Source organism: Schistocerca cancellata, chromosome 6 (genome assembly GCF_023864275.1).
Source record: "Schistocerca cancellata isolate TAMUIC-IGC-003103 chromosome 6, iqSchCanc2.1, whole genome shotgun sequence".
Lineage (NCBI taxonomy): Eukaryota > Metazoa > Arthropoda > Insecta > Orthoptera > Acrididae > Schistocerca > Schistocerca cancellata.
Window position 1 is genome coordinate 583,225,661 of NC_064631.1, and position 27,479 is coordinate 583,253,139.

Consider the following 27,479-nt stretch of genomic DNA (forward strand, 5'->3'; position numbering starts at 1 on the left):
GAAACACGAGTTGAGTATTTTAGCTCCGATATAAATGATACCATTTATTTTCTTCTCTGATTCTCCACAGTTCCTAGTCCTTCACTGTGTTAGTGGCCCCTTATCAGTTAGGCTTCCGACCTTCCTTCAAGAGCTCAGATCAAAACATTGCCAGTGGTTGTGAACATCAACAGACGTACCGTATAAACATGGCACTACTTTGTGAAAAGCCATGTGACAGAGATCCCCCAATTGAAACTAATGTGACTACGTGTAGCACTCCGCCGAATTGGTGTTAAAAGCATGCCAGCAGAGTCAGACCGGCGGTGTGTACCTACAGCTAGGTCAGCTCCGGCCAGTACCTATGCCGGCTCTAGGCTAGTAGACACTTGTCATAGCCTTCAGCAGAAAGCTGTATTTGGTTGGGTGAATGCCGTTTCGCAACTGTGTAGAGTAGTATTTTGGTTATTATTTCTTTTCATTGTCTTATACTCGTATCTGGCTTTTGCCACCACAAGAATTTTTATGCTTCTTGTTGTTCTTGCATTTCTAAATTAGTGTCCACTAAGAAGGCATTTTTAGTTGAATAAAGTGTGTTCAGACTTGATTGTTAGTTCTTTCCTGATGATTGCAGGACACCACGTTTAGCACATGGCGCCCTGTTCTGTACTATTGATGCCACTTCTCTATACACTAATGTCCCTAATGCCCATTGCCTTACCACAATTAGCACTGTCTTTCCCAACTCCCTACGGATTCCAAAAGCCAACAGTCAACTTCCTAGTTGCCGTGACCAACTATATCCTCAACCACAATTACTTCTCCTTTGAAGGCATTACCTACAAACAAATACTGGGTGTGGCCATGGACACCTGCTTGACACCATACTATGCCAGCAATAACTTGCCAGCAGCCATAAAAAGCTTAACAACCAATGAAATTCAGTTTAAGAGAAGCCTAAAGGATTTATTGGTGGCCAACTCCTTCTACTCCATTGATGAATTTCTTAGTAAAACCAACTGATTTGTATATAAGTACAACATAACTTCTGCACAATTTTAGTGCAGTAATGTGTTCACTGAAAATTTGTGTGTGTGTGTGTGTGTGTGTGTGTGTGTGTGTGTGTGTGTGTGTGTGTGTGTGTAAGTATAATCTAACTTCTGCACCATTTCAGTGCAGTAATGTGTTCATTGTAAATAAGTATTACAGTAGTTGTATTACATGTTTATTACCTTATAAATAAATAAAAAAACTTTTTTTATTTTAAATTCAGTGCATTAGTATTTGTAAAATGACTCTTAGTGTTCATTAAAAAATTACGATCATTCCACTTGGGACCTGTGGAATGGTACATTAGCTTATTTGTTTTAGTTATAAATATTTGTCATGTATTGTTGTTTTTCTGACATGTTCCACATCCTGGAGGACCTCCTCACTACGGATCATTTGGAATGAAAGTAAATCTAATCTAAATCTAATCCTGAGCCATCTAGGGAAATCATTCCTAAACATCCAGAATCCCAAACCCCTCAACTGGTTCAGGTTCGTTGATCATCTTCGTGATCTGGACCGAGGGTGAGGACACCCTATCCACATTCCTCCAGAACCTCAACACCTTCTCCCCTATTTCCTTCATCTGGTCCTACTCAACCCAACAAACCACTTTCCTCAATGTTGAATTCCACCCCAAAGATGGCTACATCAGTACCTCTGTCCATATCAAACCTACCAACCACTAGCAATAACTCCACTTAGATAATTTCTGCCCATTCCATACCAAGAAGTCCCTTCCATACAGCCTAGCTACCTATGGATGTTGTATCTGTGGTGACGAGTGGTCCCTCTTGAAGTATACCGAGGGTCTCACTGAGACCTTTACAGACCATAATTATCCTCCCAACCTTGTACAAAAATAGATCTCCCATGCCTTACCTTTCCAGTCACTGACCATTTCCCAAAGTCCTACTATCTGGCCACAGAGGAGCAATCCCCTCATTACCCAGTATTACCCAGGACTGGAGCAAATGAATTACATTCTTCACCAGAGTTTCGAATATCTCCCATCGTGCCCTGAAATGAGAAATTTCGTGTCCACTATCCTTCCCCACCCTCCCACAGTGATATTCCACCACCCACTGAACCTACACGATTTCCTTGTCTATACCTACACAACCCCTGTCCTTATAATAGATCTAGATGCAAGACCTGTCCCATACCCCCCCTCAACCCCACCACAACCACAACCACCACCACCACGTACTCCAGTCCGGTCACAAATGTCACCTATCCCATCAAAGCCAGTGCTACCTGTGAAACCATTAATGTGATCTACAAGCTAAGCTGCAACCACTGTGCTGCATTCTATGTGGGCATGACAACCAACAAGTTGTCTGTCTGCATTAATGGCCTCCAACAAACTGTTGCCAAGAAACAGGACCATACTGTTGCTGAGCACACCACTCAACACAACGTTCTCCATATAAATGATTTCTTCACAGCATGTACCATTTGGATGCTTCCCATCAACACCAACTTTCTGAATTCTGCAGGTCGGAACTCGCCCTGCAATATATCCTACGTTCCGATAAGCCTCCTGACCCCAACCTTTGTTAGTCATTGTCCATATCCATATAGCACCTCCCTGATCTCATCCAGCATTACACAGCCCTCTATTCCACCTATGCACCCATTCTTTTTACTTCTTCCTTTTCCACTGACTCTCTCTCCCCTCTCCCCAACCCCTCCCCCCACCTTCTCTGCTGCGCTCTTCCCAGCCCTCCGTCTAACCTCCCAACTGTACCTAGCTGCCCTACCCTCTCTGCACTGTGTCCCTGCACGCTCCCACTAGCAACACTTTACCGATCCCCACCCCGTACTCTGCTATCCCTCCCCCTTTCAGCCCCAGCCTCCTCCTTACCCTCATCTGGTTGCCTTGCCCATCATGTGCTACTGCTCACAGTCTGCCCTCAGCTGTCAGACAGTGATAATGTGTGTGTGAGTTGCATTTTTGTTTGTTTGTTTGTTTGTTTGTTTGTGTGTGTGTGTGTGTGTGTGTGTGTGTGTGTTTTGTCTATTTTTGACTGTCTATTTTTGACAAAGGCTTTGTTGCTCGAAAACTGTCTTTCTGACAGTCTTTTTGTTGTGTCGATCAGTGATGCAGCATCTTTGCTGTATTGTGAATAGTAACTATCCTTTTCATAATATTGTTAGCTTTGGCTTTGACACCCTCTATTTTAGTTAGAGAGGTCTTGTGATAAGACTTTGCCATGGTAGTCAGTGGAGGCTCCATGCATAGTAATTTTGACAGCACATTGTATTTAATTTAGCATCCTATATCTATAGTCTATACGGTAAAAATTGTAGTTGGGGACCAATAGATGAATACACTAAACGGATTCAGGAGGATGGAGGTTTCAGTAGTTACTCGGAGATGAAAAGGCTTGCACAGGATATAGTAGTATAGAGAGCTTCATCAAACCAGTCTCTGGACTGAAGACAATGCTTCTGTTCCGAGCTGAATTCTTCCTCCTGATGAAACTAAACAAATGCTTCTTTATTTAGTTCACTGAACATATAAGTCTTTATACTTGTTCCAGTGATCCTTTGTACTTGGGTAACCATTATTCTTGCTGCAACTGTTTCTTAGTCGCTAATAACAGTTTCAGTGTGAACATCCTCAAAGAGGTCAGATCTGTTTGTTGCCATGAGGTCCAGTATATGCGGTGTGAGCAGAAAGTAATGAGAACTTCTGTTTTCCTTAAAGAATCTTTATCTATTCAGCATCAACTTCGTCCCATTCAAAGTAATCCTCCCTCAGATATAATAGGCTTGTGCCAGTGCGTTTTCCAATCTTGGAAGCACTTCTGGAACTCACTGTTCATTATGAAGTCCAGCTCATTCAGCAGTTTTGTTTTTATTTCATCAGTGGTGGCAAAATGACATCCTTTTATGGTTCTTTTCAGCCTTGTGAAAAGAAAGAAGTCACAGGGGGCCCACGTCCAAAGAATGCAGTGACTGAGACAACGTAACGGTTTTGTTTGTTGCCAAAAGATCATGAAAAAGCATTGAGGTGTGAGCAGGAGCATTATTGTGATGAAATTTCCACGATTGGTTTTACCACAATTCTGGTCATTTTCTTTGGATTTCTTCACGCAAGTGTGCAGGAGAAAACAGTGAGAAGAATCTTCACATGTGATTGAAATTGTTGGATTTCTTTCAATCTTTGCTCTACAGAAAGTTTTGATTTGGGCAATTGGACCTTGGTTCCGATGTCATACCCTCATATCCATATTTCGCCACCTCTTATAATCCATTTTAGAAGTTCTTGATCATTGACTACTTCATTCAACAATTTCTGAGCATGTCCACACATCATCATTTTTAGTTAAAAATCACCAGTTTTGGAAAAACTTTGCTGCTGCATGTTTCACGTCAAAACATCTGAAACAATTGCTTGCTGTGAGCCAAGCATCATCAGCAACCTCTCATATGGTGATGAGACTATTTTCTAGAACCATTTCCTTTACTTCTCCGACATTGTCAGTAATTGAAGTGCTAATGTGTCCAGTGTGGTCATCGTCTTTTCTTGACGATCTTTGAAATGATTATACCACTTGTAAACACTTGTCTTACTGATAGTAGATTTGCCAAAAGCCACAGTCAACATTTTTAATGTGTTGCTGTATTTTTTCCATTTTTCAAGCAAAATTTAATGTAAATTCTTTGATCCACCTTTTTCAAGAGTAAAAATTCCCTGAGCACTCACACGTGTAACCTTTTTGACTGTCAACAATGATCTAAATATTTAAAGCAGCTAAAAATGCAAACATACATCAAGAACACATGTACCAACAAGATAAAAAAAAATTGAAAATCTGATGTATAAAGCCAGGAAACTAAATTCCCATTACTTTTTGATAATACCTTATAGTTCCATCGTAAGCAGTGTCCAGGTACTGAAGGATTCTGGTCAGGATGGGCATGATATAGGAATCTTTTAGGAGCAATTTAATTCTAAAATGTGGATTTTCATGAACAAACAGGTTTCTTCTGCATTTGGAATACAAATGGAGCCTGCCCAGGTTGGCTTATTAGGTCATTAGCCAGTCATGGCAGTCCTAAGAAGTAGTCAATTTCAGTGTCAAAAGTAACTGCAGGAAAAAAGGAGTAGGAAAGAAATCAGGTCATTGTTAGCTGAAAGCCAGAACGAGCGAGTCCAGTCTGGAACCAATGATACAAGTGGTGGCCTGCAGTTGACATGTGATTTGTTTCTTCTACTTCCTATTGGCTACTGAGAATGGGTACAAAATGCATGTGTTATCAACACAGCAGGTTCCACAGGAATGAAAACCTTTGCAGAAGCAATAATCATACACGACACAGATCAATATTAAAATGAAAAATTAGAGAAATAAATTGAAATACTTATCAGACTAGCTAGATATATTTTTTTAACTGCTCTGAAAAATGGCGGCATGGTGAGACAAGAGAAGATAGTATTGCTCATTGTCATCCACAGCAGTTGAGTAATGTGAGCAGGAGGTACAATAAGTTAACTGTAACACTTCATATGTAGAATTGATGCCATGGAAGCACAAATACAGTTTTCATGGGGAACACTGGAACGATTGCATGGAAGTGATCTTCATTATATAAAAATTCAATTTAGAAGAGTAAATACTAATTGAACTAACAAGTTTCCCATAGGCAAAATACACTGAAGCACCATGGAAACTGGTATAGGCATGCATATTTAAATGCAGAGATATGTAAACAGCCAGAATGCGGCACTGTGGTCAGCAATAACCTATGTAAGACAGCAAGTGTCTGGTGCTGTTGTTAGATTGGTTACTGCTGCTACATTGGCAGGTTATCAAGATTTAAGTGTGTTTGAATGTCCTGTTATAGTCGGCGCATGAGCCATGGGACACAGCATTTCCAAGGTAGCGATGTAGTAGGGATTTTCCCGTACCACCATTTCACAAGTGTACCATGAATATCAGGAATCCAGTAAAACATCAAATCTCCGACATCGCGGCGGCCGGAAAACGATCCTGCAACAATTGATCAACAAAGACTGAAGAGAATCGTTCAGTGCGGCAGAAGTGCAACCCTTTTGCAAATTGCTGCAGATTTCAATGCTAGGGCATCAGTAAGTCTCAGCGTGCAAACCATTCAACAAAACACCATTGATACGGACTTTCGGAGCTGAAGGCCCACTCGTGTACCCTTGATGACTGCATGAAACACAGATTTTACAAATCACCTGGACCCGTCAATAGCAACATTGGACTGTTGATGACTGGAAACTTGTTGCTTGGAAATTGAATGGATGGACGTGTTCTGGTATGGAGACAACCTCACGAATCCATGAACCCTGCATGTCAGCAGGGCTGTTAAAGCTGGTGGAGGCTCTGTAATGGTTTGGGAAGTGTACAGTTGGAGTGGTACAGGACCCCTGATACATCTAGATACGACTCTGACAGGTGACATGTACATCAGCATCTTGTCTGATCACCAGCATCCATTCATGTCCATTGTGTATTCCATCAGAATTGAGCATTTCCAGCAGGACAACTCCCCACATTTCCAGAATTGCTGCAGAGTGGCCCTAGGAACACTCTTATGAGTTTAAACAATTCTGCTGGCGACCAAACTCCTCAGACATGAACATTATTGAACATATCTCGGATGCCTTGCAACATTCTGTTCAAAAGAGATCTCCATCCCTTTGTAATTTTATGGATTTATGGACGGCCCTGCAGGATTCATGGTGTCAGTTTCCTCCAGCACTACTTCAGACATTAGTCGAGTACATGCCACATTGTGTTGCAGCACTTGTGTGTGGTCGCAGGGACCCCACACGATATTAAACAGATGTAAAAGTTTCTTTGGCTCTTGAGTCTACAACTTTAGTGGTAAAATCCATGGAAGGGACTTAAATTTTTTATCAGAGTTTATTATACGAGGGTTGTTTTTTAAGTAAGGGCCGTTCGCACGTATAGTCCCGTAGTTCACGCGGACGCCGCAGCAAACCACCACGTCACTTGCCGGCATCCTTCCCATTCACACTGATGCAAGTTGCAGCTCTGTGGCTGACGTGTACGTATACCTGTGCTACTTTATAATGTTTACGATTATTGAATCGCCCGCCGCGTGTGAGACACGGTCAGTGATACGTTTTTTGACTGCGAGAAGCCTATCAGCTGCAGAAATTCATTGTCAGTTAACAGAAGTTTATGGCTTGAATGCAATGAGTGAAGGTAAAGTGCGTCAATGGGTTAGAGAGTTTAAAAATGGCCATCAAAACGTCCATGACGAAGAACGCTCAGGCCGGCCCTCTGTGATCGCTGGTGATTTGGTGGCTGCAGTTGAAACAGATTCGTGAGGACAGAAGATTCACAATTTCCACTCTATCTTTGGAATTTCCAGAAGTTTCAAGATCGGTTTTGTACAAAATTGTGTCTGAAAACCTAAACTTTAAGAAACTGTGTTCTCGGTGGGTACCCAGACTCCTCACAGAGGACCACAAAGGGAAGAGATTTGCCACTTCATTGGACTTTTTGATTCATTACGAGGAAGAAGGGGATGACATATTGAGTCAAATTGTCACTAGAGATGAAACATGGGTATCCCATATCACTCCCGAAAGCAAGCGACAATCGATGGAATGGCGACACACAACCTCACCTGTCAAGGTCAAAGCCAAACAGACGCTGTCAAAGCGCAAGATTATGGCAACTGTGTTCTGGGACCGGCTCGGTGTTTTGCTAGTGGACTTTATGCCACGAGGAATGACAATGAACTCAGATGCCTACTGTGCAACTCTAAAAAAGCTCTACAGAGCAATTCAAAACAAAAGGCGCGGCATGCTTACAAAAGGAGTTTTGCTCCTGCACGATAACGCTAGGCCTCACATCTCTCAAAAGACTTGGGATTTGATTGATTCTTTTGGCTGGGAAGTTTTGGACCATGCACCATACAGCCCCGACCTTGCTCCTAGTGATTTTCATCTTTTCCGGTACCTGAAACACCATCTTGGCGGGCAGCGCTTCAATGACGACGATGAAGTGAAAGCGGCCGTGAACTCTTTGGCTGTTGGAGCAGGCGGCCAAATTCTTTGAAGAGGGAATTAAAAACTTAGTTTACGGTATGACAAGTGCTTAAATAAACAAGGCAACTATTTAAAAAAATAGGTAAAAGTGTGTAGAATCAGAAAATAAAAGTTTTTTTTACAAAAGTATTTGTATCTTTTTTTAAAAATAAATACGGCCCTTACTTAAAAAAACAACCCTCGTATAATGGTTAGACAGAAATTTAGGAACCAGTTTTTAAATTGTAAGACATTTCCGGGGCAGATGTGGACTCTGACCACAATCTATTGGTTATGAACTGTAGATTAAAACTGAAGAAACCGCAAATAGGTGGGAATTTGATGAGGTGGGACCTGGATAAACTGAAAGAATCAGAGGTTGTAGACAGTTTCAGAGAGCATAAAGGAACGATTGACAAGAACGTGGGAAAGAAATTCAGTAGAAGAAGGTGTAGCTTTGAGAGATGAAATAGTGAAGATAGCAGAGGATCAAGCAGATAAAAAGATGAGGGCTGATTAAAATCCTTGGGTAACACAAGAGATATTCAATTAATTGATGAAAGTAGAAAGTATAAAAATTCAGTAAATGAAGCAGGCAGAAAGGAATACAAACATCTCAAAAATGAGATCAACAGAAAGTGCAAAATGGCTAAACAGGGATGGCTAGAGGACAAACGTAAGGATGGAGAGGCATACATCACTAGGGGTAAGATAGAAACTGCCTACAGGAAAATTAAAGAGACCTTTGGAGGGAATAGAACCACTTGCATGAATATCAAGAGCTCAGATGGAAAACCAGTTCTAAGCAAAGAAGGGAAAGCAGAAAGGTGGAAGGAGTATATAGAGGGTCTATATGGAGGCGATGTATTTGAGGACAATATTATGGAAATGGAAGAGGACACAGATGGAGATGAAATGGGAGATATGATACTGGATGAAGTTCGATAGAGCACTGAAAGACCTACGTCGAAACAAGGCCCTGAGAGTAGACAATATTCCATTAGAACTACTGATAGCCTTGAGAGAGCCAGCCCTGACAAAACTGTACCATCCCGTGAGCAAGATGTATGAGACAGGCGAAATACCCTCAGACTTCAAGAAGAATATAATAATTCCAATCCCAAAGATTGACAGATTTGAAAATTACCAAACTATCAGTTTAATAAGTCACAACTGCAAAATACTAACACAAATTCATTACAGACAAATGAAAAAAGTGGTAGAAAGCGACCTTGGGGAAGATCAGTTTGGATTCTGTAGAAATGTTGGAACACGTGAAGCAATACTGACCCTACAACTTATCTTAGAAGATAGATTAGGGAAAGGCAAACCTATGTTTCTAGTATTTGTAGACTCGCGGTCTAGGGGAAGCATCGTAGAATAGAAGCTTTCAAAATGTGGTGTTGTAGAAGAATGCCGAAGATTAGATCATGTAAGTAATGAGGAGGTATTGAATAGAATTGGGGAGAAGAGAAATTTGTGGCACAACTTGACTAGAAAAAGGGATCAGTTGATAGGACATGTTCTGAGGCATCAAGGGGTCACCATTTTAGTATTGGAGGGTAGCATGGAGGATAAAAATTGTAGAGGGAGACCAAGAGATGAATACACTAAGCAGATTCAGAAGGATGTAGGTTGCATTAGGTACTTGGAGATGAAGTAGTTTGCACAGGATAGAGTAGTGTGGAGAGCTGCATCAAACCAGTCTCTGGATTGAAAAACACGACGACAACAACATATAAGTTAATTAAACTTGAATTACAGAATACAGCTAATTGAATCCATTGAATGCTAAGAACTATAACACAGTGAGATCTCAGGTCCCTGATGAACAAAAATTAAGTTCCCTAATAATCAAGAGAATGGTGTAGAAAAAGGAAGAATAACACATTGCCACAGTCATTGTGATACTTCAGTTCTGAATATAAACAAACATGGATATTAAGCTTCACCTGGGTACACTGCATTATTCAAAAGAAAAACTACTTTTTTCATCAAGCTAAACTGAAGTGTATTAAGCCAATAAAAGTTGAACAATATACAAAATACAAAAAAAAAATCCGATGTAACGAGGGCCAGGAATCATGGTTGCATGTGAAATAGTGAAAATTATGTGTAAATGTAAGTATTTTGACTTGATTTAAACAAGGCAGTTATTTAAACTGGGAAAAGAGAAAGCTTTTCCATGAAGATAAGTTAAGCTTAATATACAAACTTGTATGTACATAACACACAGCATGTAACCGAAATGTCCTCAAAAGTCTATCAGAGTTATATCTCCCTTAACCACATTTGCATACTACAAATGGTTAAACCCAATGTGAGTAGCTTGAACTGCAGTAGTAGTTACAACAGAAATGATAAATATTCATTAGCTATGCAGTAAACAACAAAAAATACAACTGGCACATTCAACATTGGTTCAAAAAAAAAACTCTCTTTAGTCACATTAGAGTTCTAGGTATGGTTGTATAAAGAGCACAATTTGTGTGTAGACTTAAAAATATTGACTGAACATAAAATGAAAATTCTAAACTTCAAAAACCCTATACTTGTATCATTTTTCTCATTTGAAAAATCAAACTACAAGAATGAGAATTACATATTAATCAAGTACATGTAACGTGAAGTAAACAAAAGGGCCAGCTTAAACATCAGTGAAAAGTAAATCATGCAACTACACTCTTTACGTACAATCCTAGTAAAAGTGACCAAATAGCACTATAAATATAATGAAAATGAAAGGAAAGAATGTATCCAGTTTCCAATCAGTCTACAAAATATTAAAGTGCTACATTCAAAGTGTGACAAGCCACCCTGTGAGAATGTGACAGTGCTGTCAAGTCATTTAAAAGCAAATGTAAACAAAAGCCATTTGTAGGCAAGAGACAAAAAAGAGGGGCCGGGAGACTGGGATAAGCCGCTAATGCAGAATTCCTACTTAACAGAGGCAGGAGGAGGTTGTGTTGCCTTCTAGTGGTAAGCCATGTCTCAATGGGTGGGAAACTGTAAAGTGGGGTACTAAAAGGTGCATAAGGGGAGAGGAGGGAAGAACGCACTTTTAGATTCTGTCATGACATGTTTGTGCTCATTATTATAATGACCTTGAAGGACTGCATACCATGAGCTGGTAAGTATCACCACTGTGTGTGGGATGAACATGTGTGTGGCTGTCCAGTCCACACTTGGGACAGTGTAATATGATGTGCGCCCTGTATCGGTGGACAAACAACTTTTTATATGTGCATGGATACCAACACAATTAAAAATTGTTCATCATCTGACAGTATTTCCCTATAGTAATTTTGTGTACGAATTGAAAACTGATCACTGCAAACAATAAAGTTTTTCTCAGGGACTTAGTGAATTTCTGTAGAGTCTCAGCCAATAAGAAATTCAGAATACATTGACCATAACCTTCAAAACTAATGTGTGGTGAAAAACACACACACACACACACACACACACACACACACACACACACACACCAAAATGACGAAGGTTGCCACACAAAAAAGTACCAAGGTGTGCCATAGAATATTGCCACTTGGATTTCAGATAAATGCTATACCACTTAGACAAGTGGGGAGAAATACTGTGCATGTTAGTTTCACTGAATAAAATTGAAAGAAAGCTTTCACTGACATTAAACATTACACAGAAATGTGGAAAGAAACATGTTCCTTTGAAAATCTCCTCAGTATTGCTTTTACAATTACAGTCATTATGACTACCCTCATAGTGTTGTGATTAATGTTGATTGCAAAAACGAATGTGTGCATTAATGTCCCTTTCTGTACTTGATCGGTTAAATAATGTAGCTTCATTGATAGATCTTGTTATGGGTTCATTTCCTTGCGTGGAACGCAAATCTTCTCGAGATAGGTTTAAAAATCTCTCAATGTTTCCTTTCCATTGTTTAAGTTCTTAGCCTAGTTGTTCTCTGGCTTCTCGCAAACCTTTATTTAAAAAATTTTCTTCAGAACTCTCGGTCACAGATTGTATAGCTGCTCTGACCGTATGTTCAATATTCTCTGAAGAAATGCTTTGCCTTTCCAAACGTAACTGCGAGAATTTTCCTGCGAGAATGTTTACCTTATGATCAACCTCGTCTTGTCTCTCCTTTATGTTATTTATGGATTTATCCAAATTTTGGATGTCCTTTGGAATCTTGTCTTGTGATTGTCTCAAATCCTGCATATCTGCTGACATCTCATTTACTTGTTGTTTTAATTCATCTTTAACTTCAACTAATACCGGAATTACCGCCATAGAACATTGCATCTGTTCTTGTGCTTGAACTATCTGTGGGATTGACTCGACCTGCTCTTTAATAGTATCAAGCTTAGTAGCAACATACTCGGTTAACTCTAGGCGTAACTTCTTTGCATTTTCATTACACTGCTGAGTGACTTGCTCAATTTGAGCAGCTAATTTTAATTCTGTCGTTTCATTCTGAATTTTCAATTCTTCCGCAGTTTTATTTAATTTATCATCAAGTTTCTGAAAACTCTCTACTAATTTATTATTTAATTCTGCTTGATTAGCTTCTAATTGCGCATTCAACTTTGTTTGATTAGGTAGTAATTGCTCCTGGACTTTCACTTGATTGGCTGCTAATTGTTTCACTTTCATTTGATTGGCTGCTAATTGTTTCACTTTCACTGGATTGGCTGCTAATTGTTCATTGATTTCCCTTTTAGTCTCTATTTGCGCTTTAGTTAAGTCTGTTACATTTTTAGCTAACAGTGTTAACTGCTGCATGATTACAATCAATGGGTTTATTTCGTCCTGCTCAGATGACATCGAAACACTTAAGCTTTGTTGTGGGGCCTGATTAATGCTGCCGCTAGGCACTACTTCAGTTAAGCTAGCGTCTAATGTTTCACTAACCTCAGAAACAGCTGAGGGCTGTTGTGATTCGCTCTGCTGTTGCATTGCCATTTTCTAAGCCACCCTAGTAAGAACCATTAATACACAGAACAACAAATATATAAAGTCACTCGCATCGGAGTTAATAATGTCACTGACCTAAACTTTGCATAATACTCACTTATAATAAACACTTCCTATCTAAAGTTCAACCCAACAGTCACTCAATCAATCCAATTCAAACCTCTAGACATTTAAATAGTTATTCTAAATTTCTATCTACAAAAATTTAATTGTATATTGTCTGGCCTGAATGACGTTCTTGTAGGTTGTGGCAAAATTGTGACTTCTGGAACAGGCCTCGTCTTCTTTTCTCTCGTGCACTTGCAACATAAAATTCACCCAATGTTTAAGTAATGCTCAAAAATGTGTCCTGTCACAGTGAAGCCAAATTTAATATATATATTTTTAAATAATATTGATGACTTCTGATATTTGTATTAAATATGTACAAAAACTAAAAATCAATTGCAGCAGTCAGCTAATCTTTACACCACATTTACAGGTGCAATAATTATGAGCTTTGTACTCTTGAAAGTAGTTTTTTTCTTACCCTTTGCTTATTTGGCCCAGCATATTTATAATATGAATGTACAAAAATATATGCACAGTGTAAATTAAATAATGATTATAGTGTGTGTGTGTGTGTGTGTGTGTGTGTGTGTGTGTGTGTGTGTGTGTGTGTGTGTGTGTGTGTTCCTATGTATACTATAAGTATTCTCTGGTATAAAAAAAAAATCTATTTTACACTTTGCATTCACTTTTTACTGCTTCATTTACTCCCTAGAGTCCTCCTCTACTTCTCAACTTCTATACACAGCATAGATAATATGTCTACATACATTATGGTAAGTCCCACTATCCTACAAGCCATCAATTCCTCAGAGTATTAATTAAACTGACTTTTCTTAAATGACCATCACGATTAATTCCGCTCTAGCTTACGTTCTCTTTCTCTGCTCACTCCTCTTCCTTGTTTATCCCCTGCTCACTACTGCTTTATAGGTATTCCACTAACTCCCATGCTTTTGTTTCTCTTTGTGAATGAGTTTATCACCTCCATTCTTTCTTTACATACACCTCTTCGTACGTATACCTACAAAAAATAAAAAAACAAATGATGTAGAACCGTCATAGTATATATATTTATTGGAATGACTCCTTACCCTCTCCCTTAAGACCCACATCCTTTCCTCTTTCCCTCTCCTCCCCTCTTCCCTGATGAAGCAACCGTGGGTTGTGAAAGCTTGATATTTGTGTGTATGTTTGTGTGTTTTTTATTGTGTCTATCTACCAGCGCTTTCCCGTTTGGTAAGTCACAGCATCTTTTTTTAATATATTTTTCCCATGTGGAATGTTTCTTTCTATTATATTCATATCATTAATTTGAACCCAACAATTAAATTCTCTTTTTGTTTGTGCAAGTAGTTTCACTTTGTATTCACCTTCCCTTTTTTCCGTAATATACCATACAATTTATCCTGCCTATATATACTCAATAATACGTAATTTACTTCCAAACCATAACCAAAAAATTTTTTACACTTTCAACATTACCACTGCTATAAAATCCACCGCTCCCAGTTTACAAACATTTCTTGTGTAACATCGTGAATGTTATTTCACAGTTTCAGTTCCTTTCACCTGTTAAACGACTATTTCAGCTAGTTCTAACAACTTTCGTTTTATTTCCATTCACATTTTTCCCACATAACCGATAATTTTTTAGCAGCTTCCCACAGGTTTTAACGTTATTTCTTCGTCAGACAATTGTTAGCCTCATTTTCATAATCTGCCACCACATAAGCAGTCCTTTTAATACATTTACACGCAGTTTTTTCAAAATTTTCCCGTATTTCTCCACCCTTTAACGTGTTTTGGAGGCAGCACAACCACCTAACCTTTGTGCACATCGTTGTTTACCAACCCAAGCGCGCGCACTTCATATTTGTGTGTGTTTTTTATTGTGTCTATCTCCAGCGCTTTCCCATTTGGTAAGTCAGGAAACATTCCACGTGGGGAAAAATATAATATTGTGTCTATCTACCAGCGGTTTCTCGTTTGGTAAGTCACAGCATATTATAGTACACACAACGTATCATTACAGGTGATACATATTAACATTAGATCTCACTCTTTCTTCCCACCAGATACTGGAAGTCATTCGAACTGGCATTGAAAAAGGACCAGAGTCAGGATATGCTGCAGAGAGTGCTGCATTTGGACAGCTGGCAATGACTCCACAGAGTAGAGGACTAATGGGTCTTTTCAAAGGACAGACAGAATGCAAAAAGAATCGCTTTGGTAACCCATCTCATCAAGTGAAGTAAGAGCAATATGGTTTAAAAGAGAGTGATAAACTTTAAATATTGATAATTGTGGTTTTGTACTGAAGCTTGTATTCTTAGGAACTGTCAGTATTTGATTTTCGACACTTGACATAAATATTAGCTGAATTAATGGAGATACTGTAGAAACTCCAAAATTGCACAAAGTCCGTTATTTCATATTACATGAATCATGGTCATATAAATTTATAAAAAATAGTAGCATAAGCAAGCATTTCGTTATTTTCGACTATAATGAAGTTAAACCTTGACTTTCACAATGTTTTTAATTGCAGTTTGCACCATTACTGACAAGCTAATTTTCTTCTTTTAAGCAGAGAAGCATGAGTGTACTTCAGTGTTCGACACATTGAAATTTTTTTTTTTTTCTGTCTCTCAATTGAAATCTTGATCTTTTTCCAAGAAGTTTACTGGTTGATCTCCAGATTTCAATATTTTATTGGATAACTGAACAATTGTGGGTCCACGCACACTCTCATATGCATGCTTATCACCTCTTATCACTTGCGTGTGTGCGCGCGTGCCTGTGTGTGTGTGTGTGTGTGTGTGTGTGTGTGTGTGTGTGTGTGTGTGTGTGTGTGTGGGCGTGTGGGCGGGTGTGGGCGCGGTTGTGTGCGTGGGCGCTGTCGTGTGCGTGGGCGCCGTCGTGTGCGTGGGCGCCGTCGTGTGCGTGGGCGCCGTCGTGTGCGTGGGCGCCGTCGTGTGCGTGGGCGCCGGCGTGTGCGTGGGCGCCGGCGTGTGCGTGGGCGCCGGCGTGTGCGTGGGCGCCGGCGTGTGCGTGGGCGCCGGCGTGTGCGTGGGCGCCGTCGTGTGCGTGGGCGCCGTCGTGTGCGTGGGCGCCGGCGTGTGCGTGGGCGCCGGCGTGTGCGTGGGCGCCGGCGTGTGCGTGGGCGCCGGCGTGTGCGTGGGCGCCGGCGTGTGCGTGGGCGCCGGCGCGGTGGGGGGGAGAATCTTCTAAACTCCTGGATTAATTCCATCAAAATTTGACACAAACAACAAACTTCAAGTATCAGCACAGGGAGGTTTGTAACCACCTCACTCCAATAGGAGCAGAGATGAGGGCAGAAACATTTTTTAGCCTGAGCTGTATAGGCTGTCCTACACACTAGTTGGAGCTACTGACTTGTGCGGATGGGTGTAGTTGGAAGTAGGTTTAGATGGATAGAGGAGGGAATGGTGTTACAGGAGGGAGGGGGGAGGGGAGGCATGAAGGAATGGATAGGGAAAGGCACAGGAGGGAATGTACAGAGGGAGGGGGCAGGAGGAAGGAAATCGAGTGGAAGGAGATCAATACATCTACATCTACATCTACATTTATACTCCGCAAGCCACCCAACGGTGTGTGGCGGAGGGCACTTTACGTGCCACTGTCATTATCTCCCTTTCCTGTTCCAGTCGCGTATGGTTCGCGGGAAGAACGACTGTCTGAAAGCCTCTGTGCGCGCTCTAATCTCTCTAATTTTACATTCGTGATCTCCTCGGGAGGTATAAGTAGGGGGAAGCAATATATTCGATACCTCATCCAGAAACGCACCCTCTCGAAACCTGGCGAGCAAGCTACACCGCGATGCAGAGCGCCTCTCTTGCAGAGTCTGCCACTTGAGTTTGTTAAACATCTCCGTAACGCTATCACGGTTACCAAATAACCCTGTGACGAAACGCGCCGCTCTTCTTTGGATCTTCTCTATCTCCTCCGTCAACCCGATCTGGTACGGATCCCACACTGATGAGCAATACTCAAGTATAGGTCGAACGAGTGTTTTGTAAGCCACCTCCTTTGTTGATGGACTACATTTTCTAAGGACTCTCCCAATGAATCTCAACCTGGTACCCGCCTTACCAACAATTAATTTTATATGATCATTCCACTTCAAATCGTTCCGCACGCATACTCCCAGATATTTTACAGAAGTAACTGCTACCAGTGTTTGTTCCGCTATCATATAATCATACAATAAAGGATCCTTCTTTCTATGTATTCGCAATACATTACATTTGTCTATGTTAAGGGTCAGTTGCCACTCCCTGCACCAAGTGCCTATCCGCTGCAGATCTTCCTGCATTTCGCTACAATTTTCTAATGCTGCAACTTCTCTGTATACTACAGCATCATCCGCGAAAAGCCGCATGGAACTTCCGACACTATCTACTAGGTCATTTATATATATTGTGAAAAGCAATGGTCCCATAACACTCCCCTGTGGCACGCCAGAGGTTACTTTAACGTCTGTAGATGTCTCTCCATTGAGAACAACATGCTGTGTTCTGTTTGCTAAAAACTCTTCAATCCAGCCACACAGCTGGTCTGATATTCCGTAGGCTCTTACTTTGTTTATCAGGCGACAGTGCGGAACTGTATCGAACGCCTTCCGGAAGTCAAGGAAAATGGCATCTACCTGGGAGCCTATATCTAATATTTTCTGGGTTTCATGAACAAATAATGCGAGTTGGGTTTCACACGATCGCTGTTTCCGGAATCCATGTTGATTCCTACATAGTATATTCTGAGTTTCCAAAAACGACATGATACTCGAGCAAAAGACATGTTCTAAAATTCTACAACAGATCGACGTCAGAGAGATAGGTCTATAGTTTTGCGCATCTGCTCGACGACCCTTCTTGAAGACTGGGACTACCTGTGCTCTTTTCCAATCATTTGGAACCTTCTGTTCCTCTAGAGACTTGCGGTACACGGCTGTTAGAAGGGGGGCAAGTTCTTTCGCGTACTCTGTGTAGAATCGAATTGGTATCCCGTCAGGTCCAGTGGACTTTCCTCTGTTGAGTGATTCCAGTTGCTTTTCTATTCCTTGGACACTTATTTCAATAGGATGGAGGAGGAGGATGTAGGAACAGATAGAGGGGAGAAAGATTGGGTGGAGTAGTAGATGGATAGGTGAGGGTAGAGGAGGAAATTGACAGAGGGACTGAGGAAGGAGTAGGTAAACAGAGGGGGGGGGGGGGGGGGAAGAAGGAGAAGAAGATGGACAAAGAGAGGGGATGTACAGAGAAGCAAGGAGGATGAGCCAGAGTGGGGTAAGGAGATGGACAGAGGGCAGAGGTATGGGATAAGAAGGGTGTGGACAGGGAGATGGAGGTAAGAGGAGATCATGGGTGACAGCAGGAGGAGGATATGGACGAGGAGGGAAGGCAGGAAGGAAGGAAGGAAGGAAGGACGGAAGGAAGGGTGGGAGGGGAGATGCATGCAATATATTTGTCTTAACATGTATGCATGTGAAACCATGGGGAAAAAGATAAGTAGGGGGAGAGGAGGGCAGAAGAGAGAATGTATAGAGAGGGGCTCCATGAAAGGATGGATAGAGAGAGGGGTAAGGAGAAGGGAGAATAGTGTGTGTGTGTGTGTGTGTGTGTGTGTGTGTGTGTGTAAGAGAGGACTAGGAGATTGATGGGGGGGGGGGGGGGGGTTGAACAGGAGAAGGTGAAAAGATAGAAGGGGGCAGGAGGAGATGTGGGTAGTCAGAGAGGAAGGAGGAGATGGTCAGGAGGAGAGGGGAGGAGGAATAGTTGGCTGAGTGGGTTGGGAAGAGAAAGTGGCTGGGGGTACAGAGAGGTGGTGCAGGGTTACGGAGGAGATGAGCAGAGAAAGGGGACAGAAAGTGTTGTGTACAGGAAGAGGGGTGGTTGGAGGGATGATGATTGGGGGGGGGGGGGGGAGATTGAGAGGGACCAAGAGAAGGAGAGAAGGGGGTTGCAGGGGAAAGGAGATGTTTGTGTTATATGTGACATATGCTTATGCGGGTGAAGCTGCAGGTATTCAGCTAGTTTTCAAAAAGGGTTTATCAAACTTCCTGGCAGATTAAAACTGTGTGGTGGACTGAGACTCAAACTCGGGACCTTTGCTTTTCGTGGGCCACTGCTCTACCATTGGAGCTACCCAAGCATGACTCATGCCCCGTCCTCACAGCTTTACTTCCGCCAGTACCTCGTCTGCTACTTTCAAAACTTCACAGAAGCTCTCCTGCAAACCTAGCAGAAATAGCACTCCTGGAAGAAAGGATATTGCGGAGACATGGCTTAGCCACAGCCTGGGGGATGTTTCCAGAATGAGATTTTCACTCTGCAGCGGAGTGTGCGCTGATATGAAACTTCCTGACAGATTAAAATTATGTGCCATACCGAGACTCGAACTCAGGACCTTTGCCTTTCGTGAGCAAGTGCTCTACCATCTGAGCTACCCAAGCGAAAGTAAAGCTGTGAGGATGGGGTGTAAGTCGTGCTTCAGTAGCTCAGATGGTAGAGCACTTGCTCGTGAAAGGCAAAGGTCCCGAGGTCGAGTCTTGGCTCGTCACACAGTTTTTATCTGCTAGGAAGTTTCATATCGGCACACACTCCACTGCAGAGTGAAAGTCTCATTCAGGGTTTATGAAAGTTGACAACCTTGACAGTGTACAAGGAAAAGGATAATTGGCCTAGGCACTGTCTAAAAAAGGGAACTGGTCAGCAAATAGAATACTACATAAACTTTTCTTGTTCTTCTCTACCTGTACACGGGAAGTGAGGGACCTTACAGCAGGTACTTGTCTTCCGCCGTTCGGCTGCCAGGTTCATCTTTTTCTCATAACTGTTTTTTGACCTGCACATACAAATAGGTGATGTGTAGTAGGGCGTATTTGTTTCTCCCGCTCACCTCTAAAATATCGAGTGTTCGAAACAATGGAAGGCTGAGTGGTTCTATAATTTACTCCGAAATTATCGAAGCACTACGTATTCTTTAGTAAGCAATGGTCTTATTATTTATAAACTTTTTGTAGTCTGGAGGAACTGTGGCCAAAATAAGTGTTCCTATTGACACTCATAAAATTTAATAATGCTACCAAAATAATTTCTACAAATGTTTGTGACTTCCGTCATGATACTGCCCTTTCCCCTCTAGAAACAGTACGTATACCTCACATTACGGATTGATCTATGAGTACCCTTTCTCCTTCTGTTTTGGTAGGTGTGCCCCTTTTTATAATTTCTATTTTCCTATGGTACAGGTTAATCCCCTTCTTGGTGCCACTATCCATACAGTATAGGTCAACTTTTCTTAGGTCTGCCTATCTGCCCTTTTCATCAAATATATGCTGGGTGCATCCTCCATTATCCATCTCGAGTAAGCCTCATGGTTCATTACCCTAGTATACATCTTTATGTACACTATAACTAAATATTATCTGGTAAAACTAAAATCTGCTTCACCTGTCATGCTCGCCTTTTCATGCTTCTCTTTTATACCTTAGAGTCCTCTTTTACTTATCAACTTCTATGTTTCCAGCATCTACTTATACATACATTGTTCAATATATAATATGTTTACTTAAGTTATGAGAGTCCCACTATCCTACAAGTCATCAGAATATTTGTTAGACTGACATTCCTGAATAATTATAACAATTAGTTCCTCCCTGACTTAACGCTTATCAGTTATGCTCTTCAACAACATGGTAGTTTTTTTCAAGTACCTAGGCAATGTAGAACTGTCACAATGAACAACCATAAGTTCATATTAACTCTATGTGCACGTTCTTTCCCCCTACAACACTTGACGATCCTCACATCCTTTAAATCCAGACTTTCATTGTTTGTGTCTTTGTGTTATGGTTTGTGTATACGGAAGTGTGTTTGTGTAGCCTGATTCCTCAGCCTACTTATACGAAATACGCTGAAGGTTATTGGAAACCACGGAAAATAAGAAGAGGGAAAGATAGACCCGTACTCAGATGAGAAGTAAGAAAGGAAAAAGTAGAATGGTTGCTAAAATCAAAGATGAGAAAGAAGATAGTCCCAAAGACTGGAAACCCTTCCCATCCCACCTTCCCCAGGATCCCTACTTCGCGAGTACTTGAGTGAGAAGCCGATGGAGGTATGATGTTAAACGTCTCCTGCAGAACAGACATTCTCACCTTCACCTTTGAAGTCACCAAAGAAAAATCTTAGCAACCCCTACGGAACAACAAATGGTGAGGAACCAGTCACACTTGTCTGCAAGGGTTGTCTGAAAGGTGTGATGTGTGTGTTGTGTAAGTCGTTCTTTTACCTACACTACCCACCCCTTTCAAAACTAACATAAACCCTCCCCTATATATCACATATCATAAAGGGGTAAAACAAACCTTCTGCATTACTTATAAAATATGTGTTACATTATCACAATTATGTAATGATTCATACAAAATCATATTTTCTATTAATCTAACATGCTTTGCAGTTTATTAATCTGCACCCAGGTTTGTGTAGACCAACGGCCTATGAGATTACTTTCAAATAGCAGCTTAGGTAAAAATAAGACCTAACTATACGTGGATGGCAGGAGAGACTGGCTGGCTAGGCAAAAATAAGAGCTAACTATATGTGGAGAGCGTCAGCTGCTGTTGGCATTACAATCGGGGCCACCGCTGACTAGAGCGGAGTGTGAAGGCAACTTAACAGGCACAATCCTCTAACAACCTGTGTAGAGATCTAGCTGTGTTGGTAAGCGAATGTGTAATCAGCGGTGGGCAGCACTGGCGCCGGTGGCATTGAATTTTGATTTCAGCATCATTGTTGGCGAGTGGATGTAGAGTCAGCACCGGTGAGCAGCAGCTGGTGCAGTCGATGTCAATGGCTGGTTACTGCATTGGCGTGATGGACGTGTGTGAAGACGGCTTACTCTCCACTCTCAATCTTGTTAGTCGAAAGATTGGGGTCTTTCCTCTGGATTTTTGCCGCTATTACTTTCTCATGTCTTTTACCGTGTTGGACTTGCAACTTTCTTCCATTGGTTTATTGGACTCAATACAATTAGTGGAAACAGTTCTCATATCTTGCTATGCCTGGTTGCTATGGCAACTCATAATATCTTCTTCCCGTTTCTGTCTTAAAATTCCCGCTTTCTTGGGTCCTGTTACTTGGGTCGCCACGTTCTATCATTTTTCGGTTGAAAAGACACGTGTGGTATTGGGCTGCAAGGCTCACACATCTCTCAAGTCAGATAAACTTGCATGATGTGTGTAGCCAAGCTGCTTCTCTGAAGACTATAGCTGGCTAAAGGAATTTATTAAACTATTTCTCTATCCTTGAAATAATTTGGGAACTTTTCAGTTCAATCACTGTATATTTTCAACTTCCATGGACAACAACTTCTGCAAGTTAAATTAGTCCTTAAATATTAGACTCATTTACACATATTCAGATATCGTTGGTTTGATAACCAAATAATTTATGAACATCATACATGTGTCTTGCTTTGTTCACAGCCAAGACACAAAGTAAGTTAAAACTCTCCTGTCTCAAGCGAGTCCAATATGTGAATGTACATAGAAATCTATATTCAATTGTTAGTTAGTCTTTTTACAATCAAGAGACACTAAAGAGCACAGAATACTACATCAACTTTTCTTTTCTTCTCTACCTGTACACAGAAACTCCGTGGACCATACAGCAGGTACTTGTCTGCCGCCATTCGGCCGCTGGGTCCATCTTTTTCTCGTAACTGTTTCTTGTTCTGTACATATGGGGGTGATGCGTACTAGGGTTCTTTTCTCTTACTCACTTCTAAAAAATCAGGTGTTCGAAACGGTGGAAGGCTGAGTGGTTCTAGAATTTACTCCAAACTTCTCGAAGCACTACAGAAGAGACCATGAAAATGTTGAGAAAATCATTTTGTTTTTGTCCAGTGGTTTGACAGACAGATATTCGCTTTTCCCCTTGTGTTCCCTAAAGAGTATTTAAAATCAGTCTCATGCTAAGCTGATTTTTTAAAAATGCTTATTTTGTTCATAATTGTTTGTTAATATATTTTTATATTTATGTTTCAGAAATATTGCAGTAATAGGTGCAGGACTCATGGGTGCTGGCATAGCACATGTGTCAATAGATAAAGGTTATAAAGTGATTATGAAGGATACTGCCCCCAAAGGGCTAGCACGCGGTGTTGGACAAATACAAACAGGACTAGATAAAGCAGTGAAAAGGAAGAAGTTGTCTGGGTACTGAAATGAAACTACTTTTTTTAAACCTACTTCTTTAGCTAATGCTACTGTAGTGTTTGGGAAATCTAATCATCTCTGGCATACTTCAAAAATGACGACAAATGTTTTATTTTCAGGTTTGAAATGGATCGATTTATGTCAAACCTAGAACCAACACTTTCTTATTCAAATTTTAAAAGTTGTGATATGGTAATAGAAGCAGTATTTGAAGACTTAAACATCAAGCATAAAGTTATCAAGGAGATTGAACAGCTTATTCCAGAGCATTGTGTTGTGGCTTCCAACACCAGTGCTCTTCCTATTACAGATATTGCAAAGGCAAGCAAGCGACCTGAAAAGGTTAGTTGAAAAGTAAAAATATCTCAATAACAACATTTGACAGCCAACAAAGTGAGAAAAGCTGACATAATTTCTTTCTTTTTGAACTGCTATACCAAGAGACCATGATCAATAAATAAGATTGTTCACTGACAGTTCATCCCTATCTGCAGAGTACATCTTTAGAGGTGAAATATTAGTATGGTTTAATCTCTGCAAATCTAGTGATTTGACCGAATTGTGACATGAACCTACTTATCTATCTTTCTTACACGGTATATTGAGAGCACATTTCAAAAACTGAGGCACCAACTTAAGATTTGAAGAGTGTCTTTAGTTAAAGGAATGAATAGATATGAACCAGGGGGAACAGAAGCTTTGAATCTGTCCATTCTGCATGTCAGAAGGCTCATACAGTAGATTACTATCTGTGCAAGCAAGAGTATGAACTTTCTCCTGTTTAAGCAACTTGGCATATATTCTAGAAAGGGTAAAACAGTTCTCTTTCACATGTCTTATACATCTTCTTATCCAATTTAGAGATATTGGTCTCCCAAATTACATCAGCAATAGAATGAGTACTCTGTCCAGAGCACTTATCTTAGAACAACCTAAACTTGTTTTGGTCTTCAGTCCAAAGACTGGTTTAATGCAACTCTCCATGCTGGTCCATCGTGTGCTATCCTCTTCACCTATTCTGTAATATAGGAAAATTGTGACTGCAAAACTACTGGGCTATTGAAATTAAATGTTAATACAATTTCACCCCAAATATCCATGGTAGCAGCAAAAGTATTTCCACTACAGTTCTGTAAAAGGTGGCAGTATGCATGGTAGTAAGATCTGTGCCTGTATCAGAATAACAAAGTGATTGACAGGTAGTGTTTTACGAAAGAGCTGCCACAGCAACAACTTATCAACCGTTGTCATGGCACTCTGCCAATACTCTGATCACCTTTCAGGAGCAGAGTAACCGTATCACTTTGCTGCTCAGATCCACTATTAGCTACAGATATTCTTTTGCATATTATAAAAAAGAATCAGCATAAGGAAAGAAAGCATGTGATCATTATCTAATGATTGCGGTTGATAGCATTATTGTTGCCATAAATTTTCATCATATGCTTTCTTTCCTTATGCTGATTCTTTTTTTATAATATGCAAAAGAATGTCTGTAGCTAATAGTGAATCAGAGCAACAAAGTGATAAGGCTTCTCTGCTACTGTAAGGTGATCAGAGTAATGCAGATTGAAGGAAAACTTAAAGAATTCAGCAGTGACCTGAGCAGCTGTCAGTGTTACAGCTATATTGGCTGTGCACATATCACCTAACACAATATTGAGCCTTACAGTGTCTAACCGGCAATTACTTTGTTATTCTGATGCAAGTATACTTGCTTGACATGGCGTCAGTAGAACAGAAGTGTGGCAACATGGTAAATACTCATTGTAAAGGCCTTTACAAATGTCTGCTTGTGTCTGTGTATATGCGGATGGATATGTGTGTGTGTGCGAGTGTATCCCTGTCCTTTTTTCCCCCTAAGGTAAGTCTTTCCGCTCCTGGGATTGGAATGACTCCTTACCCTCTCCCTTAAAACCCAAATCCTTTCGTCTTTACCTCTCCTTCCCTCTTTCCTGATGAGGCAACCGTTGGTTGCGAAAGCTTGAATTTTGTGTGTATGTTTGTGTTTGTTTATCTAAAAAGAAAGATGATGAGACTTACCAAACAAAAGTGCTGGCAGGTCGCGCACACACACACACACACACATCTGCATATACACAGACACAAGCAGACATTTGTAAAGGCAAATACTTCTGATTTTTTTTTTAAATTTTTTTTTACTCATGTTTTTTTCTTTTGTATATTTTTTGCTTGTTGTTGTTGTTGTTGTTGTTGTTGTTGTTGTTGTGGTCTTCAGTCCTGAGACTGGTTTGATGCAGCTCTCCATGCTACTCTATCCTGTGCAAGCTTCTTCATCTCCCAGTACCTACTGCAACCTACATCTTTCTGAATCTGCTTAGTGTATTCATCTCTTGGTCTCCCCCTACGATTTTTACCCTCCACGCTGCCCTCCAATATTAAATTGGTGATCCCTTGATGCCTCAGAACATGTCCTACCAACTGATCCCTTCTTCTAGTCAAGTTGTGCCACAAACTTCTCTTCTCCCCAATCCTATTCAATACCTCCTCATTAGTTACGTGATCTACCCACCTTATCTTCAGCATTCTTCTGTAGCACCACATTTCGAAAGCTTCTATTCTCTTCTTGTCCAAACTAGTTATCGTCCATGTCTCACTTCCATACATGGCTACACGCCATACAAATACTTTCAGAAACGACTTCCTGACACCTAAATCTATATTCGATGTTAACAAATTTCTCTTCTTGAGAAACGCTTTCCTTGCCATTGCCAGTCTACATTTTATATCCTCTCTGCTTCGACCATCATCGGTTATTTTACTCCCTAAATAGCAAAACTCCTTTACTACTTTAAGTGTCTCATTTCCTAATCTAATTCCCTCAGCATCACCCGACTTAATTCGACTACATTCCATTATCCTCGTTTTGCTTTTGTTGATGTTCATCTTATATCCTCCTTTCAAGACACTGTCCATTCCGTTCAACTGCTCTTCCAAGTCCTTTGCTGTCTCTGACAGAATTACAATGTCATCGGCGAACCTCAAAGTTTTTACTTCTTCTCCATGAATTTTAATACCTACTCCAAATTTTTCTTTTGTTTCCTTTACTGCTTGCTCAATATACAGATTGAATAACATCAGGGATAGGCTACAACATTGTCTCACTCCCTTCCCAACCACTGGTTCCCATTCATGCCCCTCGACTCTTATAACTGCCATCTGGTTTCTGTACAAATTGTAAACAGCCTTTCGCTCCCTGTATTTTACCCCTGCCACCTTCAGAATTTGAAAGAGAGTATTCTAGTCAACATTGTCAAAAGCTTTCTCTAAGTCTACAAATGCTAGAAACGTAGGTTTGCCTTTTCTTAATCTTTCTTCCAAGATAAGTCGTAAGGTCAGTATTGCCTCACGTGTTCCAACATTTCTACGGAATCCAAACTGATCTTCCCCAAGGTCGGCTTCTACCAGTTTTTCCATTCGTCTGTAAAGAATTCGCGTTAGTATTTTGCAGCTGTGACTTATTAAACTGATAGTTCGGTAACTTTCACATCTGTGAACACCTGCTTTCTTTGGGATTGGAATTATTATATTCTTCTTAAAGTCTGAGGGTATTTCGCCTGTCTCATACATCGTGCTCACCAGATGGTAGAGTTTTGTCATGACTGGCTCTCCCGAGGCCATCAGTAGTTCTAATGGAATGTTGTCTACTCCGGGGGCCTTGTTTCGACTCAGGTCTTTCAGTGCTCTGTCAAACTCTTCACGCAGTATCTTATCTCCCATTTCATCTTCATCTACGTCCTCTTCCATTTCCATAATATTGTCCTCAAGTACATCGCCCTTGTATAAACCTTCTATATACTCCTTCCACCTTTCTGCTTTCCCTTCTTTGCTAGTGAGACAAGCCTCTACATCCTTACATTTGTCCTCTAGCCATCCCTGCTTAGCCATTTTGCACTTCCTGTCGATTTCATTTTTGAGACGTTTGTATTCCTTTTTGCCTGCTTCATTTACTGCATTTTTATATTTTCTGCTTTCATCAATTAAATTCAATATTTCTTCTGTTACCCAAGGATTTCTATTAGCCCGCGTCTTTTTACCCACTTGATCGTCTGCTGCCTTCACCACTTCATCCCTCAGAGCTACCCATTCTTCTTCTACTGTATTTCTTTCCCCCATTCCTGTCAGTTGTTCCCTAATGCT

The 27,479-nt window shown here is 40.8% G+C and overlaps 1 protein-coding gene across 1 annotated transcript in view; it reads left to right on the top strand.

Moving 5' to 3' along the window:
* LOC126190706 (trifunctional enzyme subunit alpha, mitochondrial) overlaps positions 1 to 27,479 on the top strand; it is a 157,446-nt gene that overhangs the window by 88,688 nt on the left and 41,279 nt on the right. Inside the window, exons 6-8 of the mRNA XM_049931175.1 lie at positions 15,154 to 15,329; positions 23,148 to 23,318; positions 23,438 to 23,660. Coding sequence (XP_049787132.1) covers positions 15,154 to 15,329; positions 23,148 to 23,318; positions 23,438 to 23,660 — 570 coding nt within the window. The remainder of the gene's footprint in view (positions 1 to 15,153; positions 15,330 to 23,147; positions 23,319 to 23,437; positions 23,661 to 27,479) is intronic.